General features: G+C 42.3%; 1 protein-coding gene across 3 annotated transcripts in view; it reads left to right on the top strand.

Moving 5' to 3' along the window:
• The window catches only part of TRAF3 (TNF receptor associated factor 3), a 95866-nt gene extending 83187 nt beyond the window's left edge, over positions 1–12679 (top strand). For all 3 annotated transcript variants that reach the window (XM_077923895.1, XM_077923891.1, XM_077923884.1), the window contains one exon: positions 2759–12679. In XM_077923895.1, the coding sequence (XP_077780021.1) occupies positions 2759–3330 (572 nt within the window). In that variant the 3' untranslated portion in view covers positions 3331–12679. The remainder of the gene's footprint in view (positions 1–2758) is intronic.
• Positions 12680–16943: the final 4264 nt, after the last annotated feature.

Raw genomic sequence — 16943 nt, 5'->3', positions numbered from 1 at the left:
AGTCTCTCAGCCTCACTCACCTCTCAGAGTGTTTGTTGTGGGGGAGGAAGGGAAAGGAGAATGTTAGCCGCTTTGAGACTCCTTAAAGGGAGTGAAAGGCGGGATATCAAATCCAAACTCTTCTTCTCTCTTTAATCTTGAATTTTAATTTGTTGTGACCTGCTGGTGAAGGGTGGGTGATAAATTTGATGGAAATAACAACTTTTAGATGCTCCTCATAACAGACATTAGTACCTCCCAATCAAGTTGCTGGTATGCTTTTTCAGCCGCTGTGATGGAAAAAGCATAATCAGTATTCAAAAGCATAATCGGTTTTCAAAAATGTCATCGTTCCCCCCCCAATCCTTTATAGTCTCCCCATTTATAATCTGTGGCTGCTTTTACTGTAGGGCTTACAGTCTTTTATGTGTAGTTCAGAGGGATGTTTTATTTGAGCATCACCATGATAAAATAAAGGAGACCGTTGCCTTACTCTGTGAACAAAGTAATAAAAACCACAAATATGACGCAGGCCTTTCTTAGCGGCTTACCCGATACGGTTTGGTTCAAATGCGAATCAGCAAGAAAAGAAATAACTTTTATGAAGAATAAGCCATCTGTTAATGCACCTTGCTTGGACTGTTGTGTAAATATGCAGTCCATTCATTGCTGAACAGTAGTATATAGATCTATAACTCAGTGCTCAGGTTGGGGTGTTGTGCCTGATGGCGACAGGTGGAATTTCACCAGCGCACAGGGTGCTTTCCCCCTTGCCACCTGAAAGGGGGGGCACAATGGGGCACAGCCATTTAGACTTATGTTGCTGGAGACCATGAATTTTGAAAATTGATTCTGGAGTCCCATAGAGCAGGTCTCTTGTTCAGTTGAGATCAGAGAGAATATATACAGGCATTAAGCATATAACTTCTCCTCCTCTGAGTTGATTGCTATAGTACCTCTGGTATGCCTTTGAACCACAGTTGCTGTATGTTGCGAGCAAGGAAGTGCTTTTGTGCTCCTCTGCTGCTTGTGGGCTTCCCATGGGCATCCGGTTGGCCGCTGTCGGAGCAGGATGCTATGTAAGCCTTCGGTCTGAACCAGCAAGCCCCTTTTTATGTTCTTACGTTGTTAAAATACCAACAAGTCTACTAGCTGTCTACCAGCTCCACCTGGTACGCAGGCTAAGACCCTACCTGCACTCAGACTGTCTCGCCAGAGTGGTACGTGCTCTGGTTATCTCTCGCTGGGACTACTGCAATGCGCTCTACGTGGGGCTACCTTTGAAGGTGATTCGGAAACTGCAATTAATCCAGAATGCGGCAGCTAGACTGGTGATTGGGAGTGGCCGCCGGGACCACATAACACCGGTCTTGAGAGATCTGCATTGGCTCCCAGTACGTTTCCAAGCACAATTCAAAGTGTTGGTGCTGACCTTTAAAGCCCTAAACGGCCTCGGTCCAGTATACCTAAAGAAGTATCTCCCCCCCATCGTTTAGCCTGGACACTGAGATCCAGCACCGAGAGCTTTCTGGCGGTTCCTTCGTTGCGAGAAGTGAGGTTACAGGGAACCAGACAGAGGGCCTTCTCGGTAGTGGCGCCCGCCCTGTGGAACGCCCTCCCTTCAGATGTGAAGGAAATAAGCAGCTATCCTATCTTTAAGAGACATCTGAAGGCAGCTCTGTTTAGGGAAGTTTTTAATATTTAATGCTGTATTGTTTTTAACACTCAACTGGGAGCCGCCCAGAGTGGCTGGGGAAACTCAGCCAGATGGGCATGGTATAAATAATAAATTATTATATTATTATTAACAAGTACTAGTAGTGGCAAGTGGGGTGGGATGTTGCTTACCTGGCTTCCTAATGCCCAGGTCGCTGCTAGTAACCAAGATGGGCAAGGCAGTGGAGAGGTAGGGGCAGGTGCAGCAGGGAAGGGGATCAGCCGTTCCTGCTGCTGTGTCCACACTTTGCTGACCTCTCCGCTGCCTCGCCCCTCCTTCCTTGGTTCCCAGCAGCCACCACTGGGTTGGGAAGCCAGGTAAGACATCCCACCACACCCAGTTCTGCCTGCTGTGGATGCTACTGTGCACCTTTCTTTAACACTTAGTCAAAATTCTTCCTTTTTTGCAACTTTCACAGAGCAAAATGTCACAGTGAAAGCGCCGTGGACTAAGCATTAGTTAGAAACTGGCAGTGAGGTGTGCCTTGTCTTAAGGCTGTGTTTTGGGTCGTGTTGTCAAAGTATTGCTTTCTTTCCTTGCATTTTTGTTGCTGATAACATTTCATATTGAGCTTTTTACATCTTTTTTGCACTTGGGATACATCTTTCTGCACAAGCAGTTAAACACACACACACACAGAGTGGTACCTCGGGTTAAGTACTTAATTCGTTCCGGAGGTCCGTTCTTAACCTGAAACTGTTCTTAACCTGAGGTACCACTTAGCTAATGGGGCCTCCCGCTGCCGCCGCGCCACCAGAGCACGATTTCTGTTCTCATCCTGAAGCAAAGTTCTTAACCTGAAGCACTATTTCTGGGTTAGCGGAGTCTGTAACCTGAAGCATATGTAACCTGAAGCGTATGTAACCTGAAGCGTATGTTACTGAGGGGTGTGTGTGTATGCTAACTGCTGAGATCCATTGTATTACATTGTTCACGTTGTGTTTTCAGGTCCCAAGGGGGAAAAAGCCCAATATCGTTTTTAAAAACTGACCTGAAGCCCCCCCCCCCCTGAATAAATGTTTTTCCTTGATAATGCTTGGGTTTTCTCTCTTTTCCTTCCAGGTATGCTAGAATCCCAGTTATCTAGGCATGATCAGATGCTGAGCGTCCACGACATCCGATTGGCTGATATGGATCTCCGCTTTCAAGTTTTGGAAACGGCCAGCTACAATGGAATATTGATCTGGAAAATCCGAGATTATAAACGTCGGAAGCAGGAGGCGGTCATGGGGAAGACGTTGTCCTTATACAGTCAACCTTTTTATACGGGGTACTTCGGCTACAAGATGTGTGCCAGAGTTTATCTCAACGGAGACGGCATGGGGAAAGGGACGCACTTGTCCTTGTTCTTTGTCATCATGCGGGGAGAATACGACGCGTTGCTTCCGTGGCCCTTCAAGCAAAAAGTCACCCTTATGTTGATGGATCAAGGACCTTCCAGGCGCCATTTAGGGGATGCTTTCAAGCCAGACCCCAACAGCAGTAGTTTCAAGAAGCCCACCGGAGAAATGAATATTGCTTCTGGCTGCCCAGTCTTCGTTGCACAGACTGTTCTAGAAAACGGAACGTATATTAAAGATGATACTATTTTTATTAAAGTCATAGTGGATACATCGGACCTACCAGACCCCTGACGTATAGCAGAGAGGCAGATTCAACAGAAGACAACTCCATTTGGGGCTCTTTTTTATATCTACCTGTCTTCAATAAGAGGTCCCTAAAGCTCAGAGGGGGACCACCTTGTGTTATCAGAAGGAAGCGTTTGGAGGCATAAATTTGCATAGGGGTCCAATGGCAAACGTAGCAACCCATTAAGAAGTCATACCATGGTATATTTTCTAATTAAAACTAATAGGAACACTTCAAGTTCTGACAAGTCACTTAATCCTCACGAGGACAAACGATTACAGTCAGAAAACCTTTTCGTAATTTATTGGTAATCTCTAATCGGTTGGAAGGGGGGAGGGGGAGACAAAAATATCCTGTGCTGGAAAAGACATGAAACTTTTATTCCTTTTTAACTAGAAAACAAAAGTAAAAGTTCACATGTGGGTTAGCTAGAAACTGTCAGCATGTTAAGTTAAAAAAGAAGAAGAAGAAATTATGAAGTAACATTGCAGTTAAAAGATATTATTACTTTGAAAATCGATAAGTGCAATCCTGTCTGAAATACAGCATATTGTTTATTTTTAAGGCCTCTCCTGGTCTCTGTTTTAAAATAATTACTTTGCCAGAAGACCTCGACAGAATGTCCAGATCTTCTCGAAAGTGTCTAAATCAGAGTCATATTTTTGTTTAGAGTTCTATTAATTGCTACAGGAAAAAAAGCATTTTATTTTAAAACTGTTGATAGACTGATATTTCTTGGAAGAAAAAAAAAGATCAAATGCAGGTTATCACTTGTGATATGAAAAGAAACTATTCAACTACAGCTGTTATTTCTCTTTAGAAATGTAAACCTAACAATATTATGTCGTAGTTAATGACACTATTTCAAAATTAAGAAAAAATAATCACTCATGGATGCTGTGCATCATTATCAGATTTATAATTTTCACCCTAAAATAGGGCATTTGTTGAACTTTGGAGTTCTAAACGGAATCCTGTATGTTTTTAAAGTTCTGCCTCATGCGCTCAGACCAAGCTCTATAAAAATATATCTATATATCTATATATAATCTATTTTTTTGCTAAAGCATAAATGTGCAACATATTTTTGGTGTTTGAGAAGGGGGCATAGTGCTGAGTAATACCTTTATAGGAAACCTGCTAATTGATCCTCTGCTTAGAAATTAACCGCATCGTGCAGAGGACAATCTGTTAGGAGAAAGCAGTGTCTTAATGGAAAAACGGTGGCTTGCATGCAATTCATGTGCCTTAGCTGTAACGTGCTGCTTTATAGCTCATAGCTTTGTATTCAGATTTTAAGTTCAGATTCCTGAAATGGTCATTTTTTTAACTGGACTTTAGGCATAATGTGCTGACTGGTCTGTAAAAACCCACGCCAATATTTTTCGCGAGATGCGGAAACAGAAGCCCAACAGCTGCGCTTCTGACTTAACCAGATATTCCATCCGCTCAGTGTTGTGGAATACTACTTCTTCAGGTGCTATATATATATATTTGGTGCACGGTGCTCCTATGGAGCCAGGACTTCTGACAGCGCCCCTGTTTCCAAGGAGAGCGGCTGTTCAATGATGCCATGCTCCTAGGTAGCAGAGCTAACATCATTTCAAACTGGCTCGGTTTCAGAATTTGCAAGGGGATGTATTCAGGGGTGTTGGTTTTCTGGCAGGTGCGACACGCATCCCTGCAGGGAAAACCTACAGGACCCTGTTATTATAAACTACTACCTGAGCCTTTACTAGGAAGCATCTTTCCCAGCCTTCGAATCATGCTGATTGCAACCCACAGAACTTACCGACTTCTGTTTTTAATAGTCCCTTGTGCGACTAGTAAGTCTAATGGCATCGCTTGACCTGTACTACACCAACCATGTGGGTGCTGCTTTTTAATTGCATGGGTGGCTGTGTAACACTTAGAGTGCTCCCCCTGGACAGAGCTGACGTGCACGCGGGCAGAGGGATCGCGGCCCCCGCTTTCCTAACCAGTCAATTGTTGTACCCACTCAACCTTTCCGCTTCGGTCGGGTGTTATAGCCAGAGTTCCATGTCTAGGGCTCAGTTGAAACCTCACGTCATTGTAGTTAAGTTCCTTGCTCTTGCCATTGTCTTTTATGGCTGTGCCTTTTCACTCAGTGCCTGCCAAAGGCTCCCCCCCCCCCCTTTTCGTTCTGTTAACAAATATATACGTACCGTGCATGCCGAGTGATCCTCGTGGGGTTGTTTTATTTTATTTTTATTTTTTCCCCAGGCGCCTGCTTGAGTACTGCCTGCTGCCTGGCAGCCAAAGCATTCAGTAGCAACCTGTCTTCCTCTTCTTGCCTTCCATGGTTCAAAGTACTGTATTTTTCTCTTATGGTACTAACTTAGCTGTGTCCGCTGGTGCCAGCTGCCGCGAGAAAGGCAAGCGTTAATATCCTAGCTCTGACACGAAAGGAAGACTTCTCCTGCCGAAGAGACAACCTGGCGCAGTTTTACGCAGGCCAGTGTAAACCCATAACCTTCTGCTTTAGAGGAAAATGTTAAGTTGGCTTGTGGTACTCTTTTAATAGTCATGAATGTAGGCAGCTGAGCTTTTGTATATGCATTACAGAATTTTACTGAAAACAGGATTCCCTAGTGGAAATGTCCAAAGGGCTCACCCTCCTCATTGCTATTACGTCATGGGCATTTTACGAGCGCGGTCTTCTACGAACAGTTTATGTCCTGTTTGAATGTGATACTGCTAGAGGACGACCCAGACCTTGTGCAGTGCAGAATTCCTTTCAAAACATCTCTTTATTTTTGAAACCCTAGAAAATGTGAATGGAGTAGAAGTCAGTGCAGACCCTCTTTTTTTCCCCTGAGTCCACAGAAGTCTAATTTTCAGCTTGTAAACTCAAGTCAACTCTCTGACGTGCTTATAGTTCTATGTTTTTGCTTTATGCTGTTTAAATTAAATCAACAGCTTCCTGAAGCTTAAATCTCGTTGGGCCGTATCCTGATTGGGACCTCGGCATTTAAATGTTACTACATTTAAAGGAGGCCGAATATCAGAGTAAATACAGCACCAGCTATGACACTGGTTGCTATAATTATTTTCCCTCCACCATGACGTTTCTTTCTGCCATCCTCATTATATCCGTTGCTCCTCATATAACTCATAGTGCAGATTCTCTCCATTGTTAAAAAGCAATCCCGCCCACAACCCTGCAAGAAAAGAGGTAGCTTGGACTACCAAAAGGGTTGGGTGGGATTTTGACCTTCAAACATGGTGCTGTTTACAACAGACGTGACTCGTGAGTGCAGGTTTAACTTGGGACTCCCTTTTCCACATCACAACTTTCTTTGTCACTCACTTAAGGCCAAGTGCATTTTTTTGGGCTGTGCCTCTTGGCAAAATCATGGTCAGCTCAGGATACCGGTCACTAATCTTAGATGAAGTATGCAGTCTGCCATGTTGTAAGTAGGTTATATATCACAATACAGTGGTACCTTGGCTTATGAACTTAATCCTTTCCGGAAGTCTGTTCTTAAACCAAAGCGTTATTAAACCAAGGCGTGCTTTCCCATAGCAGCGGGGGACTCAATTTACAAATGGAACACACTCAACAGGATGCGGAACATGTGTGGTGTAGTGGTTAAGAGCGGTAGACTCGTAATCTGGTGAACTGAGTTCACTTCCCCGCTCCTCCACATGCAGCTGCTGGGTGACCTTGGGCTAGTCACACTTCTTTGAAGTCTCTCAGCCCCACTCACCCCACAGAGTGTTTGTTGTGGGGGAGGAAGGGAAAGGAGAATGTTAGCTGCTTTGACACTCCTTTGGGTAGTGATAAATCGGGATATCAAATCCAAACTCTTCTTCTTCTGCTTCCAAGGCAAAGTTCACAAACCAAAACACCTACTTCTGGGTTTGCAGCGTTCTTAATCCAAGTTGTTCATAAACTAAGCTCTTCTTAAACCCAAGGTACCACTGTACTCGATATTTAATAAAGATGTAAGCCCAAGTACTTGCTGGCTCATAGAATATACCTTGATTGGCTCACTTTTTCTGATGAACAACTGCAGTAAATTTGGCTGGCCTGCCACACAGAACAATTGTTTGGGGAGGAAGCAGTTTCCTGAAATTAAGATAACCTTACTCTCTGAAGATGCAGCCTTCAAATAAGATTAGGGTTTGCACTATTGATTGTCTTTATTTTTCCTTTCTTTAATTTTTTTTTAACTTTCCTCAAATTTTCAGGATTATTTTATTTACATTTGTAGCCTATCTCAAATGCTCAGGTAGGTAAAAAAAAAAGCGTCATAAAAAGACAAGTTAAATAAGAGGAATATAGCAAGCAATTGCCCCACTCTGATTGCAAAAGCCAGCCCCAGTTTAAAGGTCTTAAAATGGTTCGAAAAGATTCTCAAATGTCAGGATCCTACAGTTTCACGAGTGAGCACAACCCAAAATCACACTTCTCCCTTCATGGCCTTGTAGGGCCAATTTGGTGATGTATAGATCATTCATTAGTTGATTAGTGTCACCCTTCTGCACTCCTGTGATAACCCCACAGTTGCACTGGTGTTGCATAACTAGCTTTTTGTGTTGCAACACGAGGGTATATAGAACTCAGTGTTGAAAGTACAGTTCTGGCCACTGACTGCTTAAGAAAGCACAGTCCCATTGCTGCTGTTCTTTATCTCCCCATTCTACGTTTCAAAGCAGCTTTTGTTTCCTACCTTCTACAAAGCACTTTAGACTGCCGCATCAAACAATTTTTGCACCACATGCGTCCGCCCTGTTTCCTATTTTCTTCTTTTTAAAGTCTCAGATCCAAACAGGAGTAAACTGTTCCGGTGCCTGAAGATCAATGTGTGATCTTCCTTCATGACTGTATTTGCATTGCTTCTCTGTTGATTTCGTTTCAGCTGCTGTCTACGACACAATTATTGAGTAAGATGCGAGCGGCTAAAATGCAGCATTGACTTTCAGCCTTGTACTGTAACTTTCATTGTTCTTGAGAAGAATGTAGAATAGGAAGAAAAGAAGTGGAGATATGGCTCTACAAGCGATGGAATGTAATAGATCTCTTAAAACTTTAAAAGTGAGGTGCACTCTCAGTTCCTTTATAAAAGCTGCGTTTCCTTACGCCTTGGGAGAAGGGAAACTCAAAGATGTGGAATGTTTATGTTTTGCCATACTAATCTTTGTCAAAATTCAAATAGAGATTTGGTATAATGATTGGGATTGTATTGCTCAAAGTACAGTGGTACCTCTGGTTGCGAACGGGACCCGTTCCAGAGGCCCTTTCACAACATGAAAAGAGCGCAACCCGCAGCAGCGCGTCTGCGCACGCGTGGGTTGTGATTCAGCGCGTCTGCGCATGCGTGTGGTGTCATTTTTGCGCTTCTGCGCGTGCGCGAGCGGCGAAACCCGGAAGTAACCCTTTCCGGTACTTCCGGGTCGCCGCGGGACGTAACCTGAAAGAACGTAACATGAAGCAAACGCAACATGAGGTATGACTGTACTACCAATTTCTCCTGCTTATAAAACTTTGAGTGGGCTTTTTCTCTCTCTAAAACCTCACCTGTTTATATCTCTTTTTCATCGTGCTGAACAGGCATTTCACTGACAAACCAGCCTCCTTAGAAATACCGACTGGTGCATGCAAAGGCTGGCATAGAGCAGTCACTACAGGAGATATTTTCTGCACCTCGATGACACAAGTTCCAATCTCCTGTAGTCTTGATGCCTTCATTTATGCAAACTATGCAAATGTATAAAGAGGTGGGCAGGTTTTAAGAAGAAAAACAACAACAACAACAACTTGGTAATTTTATTTTCCAGGTCTGGACCTAAAGGCATGTATCACATGCCGGAATTCTTCTAAGCACATACACCCAATAGCTGCTCCCAACTGTTCTTTAAAATCCCTTAATAGGGAGAGAAGCAGTAGCTGGGGAGGTAGAGCACATGTTTGACATGCAAAGGTCCTGGATAAAATCCCTGGCATCTGCACCTCAAAGGACCAGGTATCTGATGATTTAAAGGGCCTCTCCTGGAGACCCAGGGGGGCTTGGGCAAATCACAAAAGCCAGGTGGACAGAAACAAAATAGTCTGACCTGGTCATAAAGAAGTTCCTTCCTTTTGTCCCTTGTACACAAAAAAGGGGGGTGATAGGGAGAATTAGCTCCTGTGCACAGCCAGGGCCAGGGCTGTCCTCTTGAAATGTTTTTGTGCCAAATCCAAGAAGAGTTTTAAAACCAGGTGCCACTGGGGGTGGGGGAACTGTGGTTCTGTGAAATAAGCCCACGAAAGAAACTTTTATTTTTTAAAAAAATTGGTGCCGCACAGACCCTAATATAATAGATCATAGCCTTGGTTTGCTAGAAATCATGTGTTCTGTTTTGGTAAAAGACAGAAGCTTTAATCTCACAGAAATTTGTCCTTTTCCTAGTAGCTCACTTATCTTCCACCTCCTCCCTTTGCTGCGAATGTCAGGGGCTCATGGATGTAAGTAATAGTTTTGGGCAACAAAAGCCCAGAACATAAAAGATCAGCTTTGGCTGACGTGAAGTAGCAGCCTGCTTGCTTCTTGGTAACATCCATATCCGAGAGCCTCTGGAGGGGCCATAGGGTCAAGCTAGAAACTGACCATAGAACTCAGCAGACCGAAATGGAATACGGGGACAGGAGGGACAAAACAATAAGTAAATTGGCAGTGTGGGAAAGTCTACCAGCTTCCACAGTTAACTGTGTTTAGTACTCTTCACTGTTATAAATCCAAAAACAATTATAAGCCAATGAACCTGGGATTTCAAGTCTGTTTAAAATAACAGCTCTTGGTGCTTGGTGCATCTTTCATCTGTGCACTGCTTTACAAAATGTCAGTCAAGCCTCAAAAAATGAATGAATATAGAATTGCTTATTTATGTAGAAATTGAATGTTGCACAGAGGAAAAGCTGGTGTTGGTGCTATATGGTAAACACCAGCTCTTACTTCCTTGTGCTGCTTTCAGTCCACTGAAACATCCTTTTTGATCTCTAACCCACAAAGAAGGGTTTTTTTTGGGGGGGGGACAGGGGACAAGGAACCTGTTTTACGGATTGCAAAGTCTATAACTGACATATCGGCTGTCATGCTTTGGGAATGTATTTGTGATGTGATGACTCGGCTGTCCACGTTCCAGTGTCCCTTTTTACTCTTCAGAGCTCATGAGATTAACGAGAAGCTTAGCATAACATATTCCCACTTGTGCCCAGTAATAAACGATAACCTGTGTCTTGGTTTTATAAAAAAAAATAATCTTCTGATACAGCAATTTATGTTCTTTGTTTTAGAGGATTCAGTTTTTAAGGGCTTTATTGGACAAGGAAAACTCAAAATATTTTTAAGTGCATGACTTAATTCTGGTTCTGTCACCTTTTCCACTGTGAATACTTTAATTATGTACTTTAAACAGAAATAAAATACTGAGGGCTTTACTATTACTTCCTGCCTTTTAATCCAACGTAACATTCTTGCATCTGCGGCATGGCTACTGAAATGTATTCCCAAGGAATGTGTATATGCTATCCATGCACTTATTGGTTATATAACTTGCTCATAACTTACATGTGCATACTGAGGAGTTTGATGTTCCATTCTCCTCTCGTAGAATTACTGTCCCGTTCTGACAGTGTTTTCCAAGTACGCACCCATGAGAATGATTAATTCAGGAGCCATCCTTCAGATGTAAAATATTACGTTGGAACCGATCCCTAGACTTTATTGAGACCTGTGCCAGATGTAGGAATAAGTACGTTAATGGGTGCTGATGAGGGGGCACCCTTCATTGTTTCGAAGCAATGATACACCAGAAAAGGGATCTGTTTCATCCTAAATTACCTTCTGACATATTGGCAAGACTATGTAGCTTTTTTGTCTTCCACTTCCCAGTTTCAAGCCCTGATCCTAAACATTTGTTTGCACTTCTGGCATTACGCTGAGTGTGACTTGCGGGACCAGCTATCAGGAGACCATATTCCAAGCGAGGATCGGCAAGGTTTATCGAAGCTTAGGGTCAGGCAGTGAGAGTCAATATTCAATAATTTTCATTATTATTATTAATGGGGAATTCATGCTAACACTTTTAATATTTGTAAGCATGCAGCTTTGAACTGGAATCCCATAATGCTTTTGGAGTTAAGATTGGGATTCCCTTCCTAAACTCTGCTGATTAGATTTCATCCATCCCACCCACCATGTAAGGGACTCAAAAGTCGTCCATAAGAACAAAACTATTAACTGCAGTGGCTAGTTCTGCAAGGACTTTAAACTTCTTACAAAAGGCAGTGCTGCCTGCAGATTGCTTGGTAAACTGGTTTTTATATATATAGAGAGAGATTAAACCATTTATTGGCATACTTTAAGGGACCTCGTTCCCTGCAGAGAGAATACTCTTAGAGCTATGAACTGGGCTGCCGCTTGCGAGCATATCATTTCCCAGCCATTACTGCTTCTGCTCGCGGAGTTTTTGGTACTTGTAGAATTGGGGGGGTGGGGTGGGGGAATAATGCTTTTGCTAGTGCTGAGGCACCAAATCATTCACATAGTATTGTTTTCCATGTAGCTATGTAGGATATATATCTTCTGCATTTTGTACGACTATAAGAAAATATATAATTTCCCCGCCCAGCTGTGATCCAAAAGCTCTCATGATTTAGGGATAAAAAGGGGGTGTTGGGAGACACCCCTGTGCTGAAGAGATGGGCAATGAATCCATTCTCCTTTAGGACAAGTAGGATAACCTTTTAACATCCATAAAATGCCATTTATTGAATGAGCTGGAAAAGAAATATGGGCATCCTTTTCCAAGAATAAATATCTGTTGAAAACACACCAGTAGTCATGAACTGTGTACAAAATCAGTCTGTATAAAACTTGTGTGACTTCTTTTTATTTCATATTTGGTAAAAAGGTACATTGGTTGTGTTCGGTTTTCTGATCCAGAAACAAAGACCAAAGAAGGCCAATCTTATTTGACTGTGTATATTCTGCCTGTCTTAATTATTGATAGCTATAAAGGATACAGTGCAAGTAAGTGAATCTGGTAATCAATGGTTTTTGTATGTTTATTTTTTAAAGGAAAAGAACTTTTAAAGTGTATAATTTATTGCTCAGCAATACCCAGGTTGTTAATAATGATTAGCAACAAGCCCTGATTCCCCAATAGCATTATTATATGTTGTCCTTCGGTTTGTTGTATTGTTATTTGGTATTTATTTGTGTTTGAAGGTCTTGCTATGTCTTGTGTTTTGATGCTAATAAATGAGAACAGTGTGTAGAATGCAAAACTTTGAAATGCTGAACTGTATTAAAGGGGGGAGGGGAAATAAACCTAAATAGGAAGTGATATTTTTTAAATAAACAGAATTGCGTTTTTATTTTGTCGTATGGTGTTGAGCCATTTTCAGTTCACTTTCATGGCTCCTAGAAACATGTTCTCTCACAAATGGGGAATAATCATCTTCTTCTTCTTTGAATTTATATACCACCCTATACCCAGAGGTCTCAGTGCGGTTCACAGAACAAAATAAAAATACAAAATCACAAAATACATACCGTATTTTTTTGCTCTATAAGACTCACTTTTTCCCTCCTAAAAAGTAAGAGGAAATGTGTGTGCATCTTATGGAGTGAATGCAGGCTGCTCAGCTATCCCAGAAGCCAGAACAGCAAGATGGATTGCTGCTTTCACTGCGCAGCGATCCCTCTTGCTGTTATGGCTTCTGAGATTCAGAATTTTTTTTTTCTTGTTTTCCTCCTCCAAAAACTAGGTGCGTCTTGTGGTCTGGTGCATCTTATAGAGCGAAAAATACGGTAATCAAAACAACAACAACCCAATAACCCCCCCTAAAAATTCATCTGTGGTCCCTGAGATGTTACTGGACTACAAACTCCCATTATCTCTATAGCCAATGGTTAGGAATTATGAGACTTGCAGTCCCCCAACATCTGGAGAACTGCAACTTAACTCATGGTGTATAGATCAGTGTTTCCCAAACTTGGGGTCTCCAGCTGTTTTTAGACTACAACTCCCATCATTCCTAGCCAGCAGTACCAGTGATCAGGGATGATGGGAATTGTAGTTCAAAAACAGCTGGAGGTCCGATTTTGGGAAACACTGGGATAAATACAATCCTGTGTAGATTTGTTTCCACAAAGCATTTGAATTTTCTTTCACTGAGATACGTGTTGGATCAATTTTTGCATGTAGGCTATGTCTTGGCTTAACATAGACATCCTTTTAATAACTTGAAGGAACTAACAAGGTCTGACACATGGTGGATTTCAACATTTCATTTATAGTGCAATCTTATGCATGCCTATTCAAAAGTAAGCCCATTGAGTTCAGCATCGCTTACTCCCAGGAGAGTGGGCATACAATTTCAGTCTTGGTGTATTATTGAGTGGAGAGTGACAGTAAACAAGAACTATTAAGTTTGGCTTCTCAATCAATTTCTATCAGGTATAGTTCACTACATTAGTTTAATACCTTGGACAAAGAAATGGATCGCATCTTACTTAATTGGCAGCAATACAGTAGTGGGAAGGTTTAGGCAGTCTAAGCATGAGATTTCAATATTTTGTAGAGTTAGTCTTGCAAGAATATGAAATTCAATCAGTTTTCACAGCTTTTTCATATACTCAACAACAAAACGGGCAAAGCATGAAAATCTGAAAAGGATGAAATGAAACAATGAAAGTTGTGATATACTAAGAGCTGGGACTTTCTCATGTGGAGCAGCAAAGAAGTATTAGAAAAACCAAAATAATTTAACACGTTTTAAACCAGATTCTTTTACATAGTGAAACTCTTCATTGGCTAGGTTAAAACAAAGTGCAGGAGTTCAGTTTGATGATGATGATGATGATAATATTAATACATTTTATTTATACCCCACCCTCCCCAGCCAAGACCGGGCTCAGGGTGGCTAACACCAGGTATAAAAACAATTGATTTAAAATACAACTTAAAAACAAGATTAAAACACAACATTAAAATGCAGCCTCATTTCAGTAGAAACTCAAAGCAAAAACGTTTGGGGGATGAAAACGTCAAATCTTCACCAAGGCCAACTATCCAGACTGGTCCTATGTGGGCCAGAAAAAAGCCAGGGAAGTCCCCAAATAGGAGTTCCATCACAGAAGGAGAAAGGAAAGAGGGGAGGGGAATCAAGTTGATTCCAAACCAAAGGCCAGGCGGAACAACTCTGCCTTACAGGCCCTGCGGAAATAAATCAGATCCCGCAGGGCCCTGGTCTCATGAGACAGAGTGTTCCACCAGTGTTGAAAAGGCCCTGGCTCTGGTTGAGGCTAATCTAACTTCCTTGGGGCCCGGGACCTCTAGGGTGTTGCTATTTATGGACCTTAAGGTCCAATGATGTCATCTTGAGGAATAAAATGGTAGTACATTCTGTGCTGTAGGTTGCTGCAATGTCCCTTTTCCCCAGGACACTTGAGTATGGAAGTAACGTACTGCTATGAACTTGATTGGGGTACAGCATTCAGGTTTCGGCATCACAGTTTCTTGGGAGCAGATTGTTTATAAGCAGAATGGGATCACACCAGATAAGTTTCTGGCATCCTTTGCTCTTCATCTTCTGTGAATCCTGAACATGCTTTGGGAGTTGGACAAATTCATAGAGGCTGTGGCTATCAGTTGTCATGGCGATATGCTCCTTCCACTCTCGGAAGTTGCTGAGCAAAAACAGAAAGCTATTGCCCTCATATCCTGCTTTAAGGCTTCCCGGAGGTATTTTGTTAGCCACTGTGGTAAACAAGTTGCTGGGCCTTTGTTCTGATCCAGCACAGATGCTCTGGAGTTCTTAAGGATCAGGCGTAGGAGCCATACATGCCTCCGGATCAGAAGGACAGCTTCCAGCTCTGTGACTTCACGCTGTTTTCTCAGTCTTTTCCATAATTTTGTTTGTCTGGTATATTTATCAATTTCATGCAGCGAAGGGCTCTAGGCGGTGTACGATGAAAGCATCAAAATGCAAACACGATAACAAAGCCAACAAAATGGGGAAAAAAATAGAAATCAACGCTGGCACGCTCATATTAACGTTAAAAAAATTTAAAAGACCCGCATCCGAGCTAAAACCAGCTAATCGTCATCCACTAAACAGAGGCTAACAATGAATTGCATTAAAATAACATTAAATTGTTAAGAAATGTAGAAAGCCCTGCGGCACAAAAATATATATTAAAGTTAGGCACCAGACAGACCTATTTAGAGGAGAGTTTTCCACAAATGTAGGGCCACCACTGGAATGACCTGTTCTCTCATTCAACTGTCCGTGCTCCAGAATGAGGAGACATTCTGAGGAGATGCTTCAATTGGACATTGTACACACAGCTTCCTGTGGTTTAACGGTCTGAGTTTGCTCAATATTAACATACCGGTTCAGCACATTGAATAGAATCCTGCAGCATAGCAAGGCACGCACAAAGGATCATCTTCAAATCTTACAGATACCTCCTGAATCAAATTCAAGGCTGCACTCTTGAAGCTGACACACAACTGTAGTATCATCATTAGGATACTTCATCTCAAACCTGAAGCCTGCCTTGTGTCTCAGCCTCTGCATGATTAATCCTAATGCCCTTTGCAGATGAAGTTGAAATAATTAAGATGATTTCTCATGTGTGTGATGCTAGCTCTCTGCAAGAGCAGGAGATGGAAAGAAATGATAACTGCAGCCTGAATTTCTTGAAAAGGAAGTTAAGAGACATTTCTCTCCCCTCCTCCCAGTGTTTTAAACTTGAAACAAAAACACAAAATCTTCAGGGATTTACTGCACACTTAATGATGTAGACTCTACGAAGGCTTTTTTACTTGTTCATTCACACATGGGACTTTTCATTATCACATGCAGGAACTGGAATGTTTTTTGTTATTCTTACTGCTTCTAGTTTAGAAGTGACAGATAGTTTTGTCAAACACGATTTTGCCTCAGAGTCGTCTTCTTTTTATTTCTTCCATTCTCACAATTTACCACAATCTGTCACTTCCTTTCATTTACTTCCTATATAGGTGGATATTATTTCCCTTTTATCTGTAAAGGGAAGAAAAACAGACTTCCTGACAATACAAAACTGCCATTGACTTCGACATTCTGCCAGGTCCAAATCTGAGAGCTGTGGACGGCTTACAAATGAAAGACACGGAGAAGGACAAAATGGAGGAAGAGGGGGACTGGGTTTGATTATTTTAATAAATCAATCCATATGCTCTGCTGGATCAGACCAAAGTCCTACCTAATCTACTATTCTAAGTGCAGAGGGGTCTGCTGGATCAAGCCAATGGTCCATCTGTTCCAGCATCCTGTTCTTACAGTGGCTATCCAGATTCCCATGGGAAACCTGGGCACAAGATGAGGAGGCATCAGAAGCTGAAGAGGTAACAGGTTTAGTGAGCAGGAAGAGGCTGTGGCAGAGAGCTGACCAGAATCAGAGGCAGAAGCGGAGGCTGGAGAGGAGGGGAGGCTAAGAGGCAGAGATGAGGCAGGGTGCTGAAGGAGCCAGGGAGTCTTCCCCTCTTACTGAGACCAGCTCCCCTCTCCCTTGGTCTCCCAGAAGAGGTGTGAAGAGGGCAGAGCAAAGGCACACCA

The sequence above is a fragment of the Podarcis muralis genome, chromosome 1 (genome assembly GCF_964188315.1).
Source record: "Podarcis muralis chromosome 1, rPodMur119.hap1.1, whole genome shotgun sequence".
Classification (NCBI taxonomy): Eukaryota; Metazoa; Chordata; class Lepidosauria; order Squamata; family Lacertidae; genus Podarcis; species Podarcis muralis.
The sequence above is the reverse complement of the archived record's forward strand: the minus strand, read 5'-3'. Positions and strand labels throughout refer to the sequence as shown.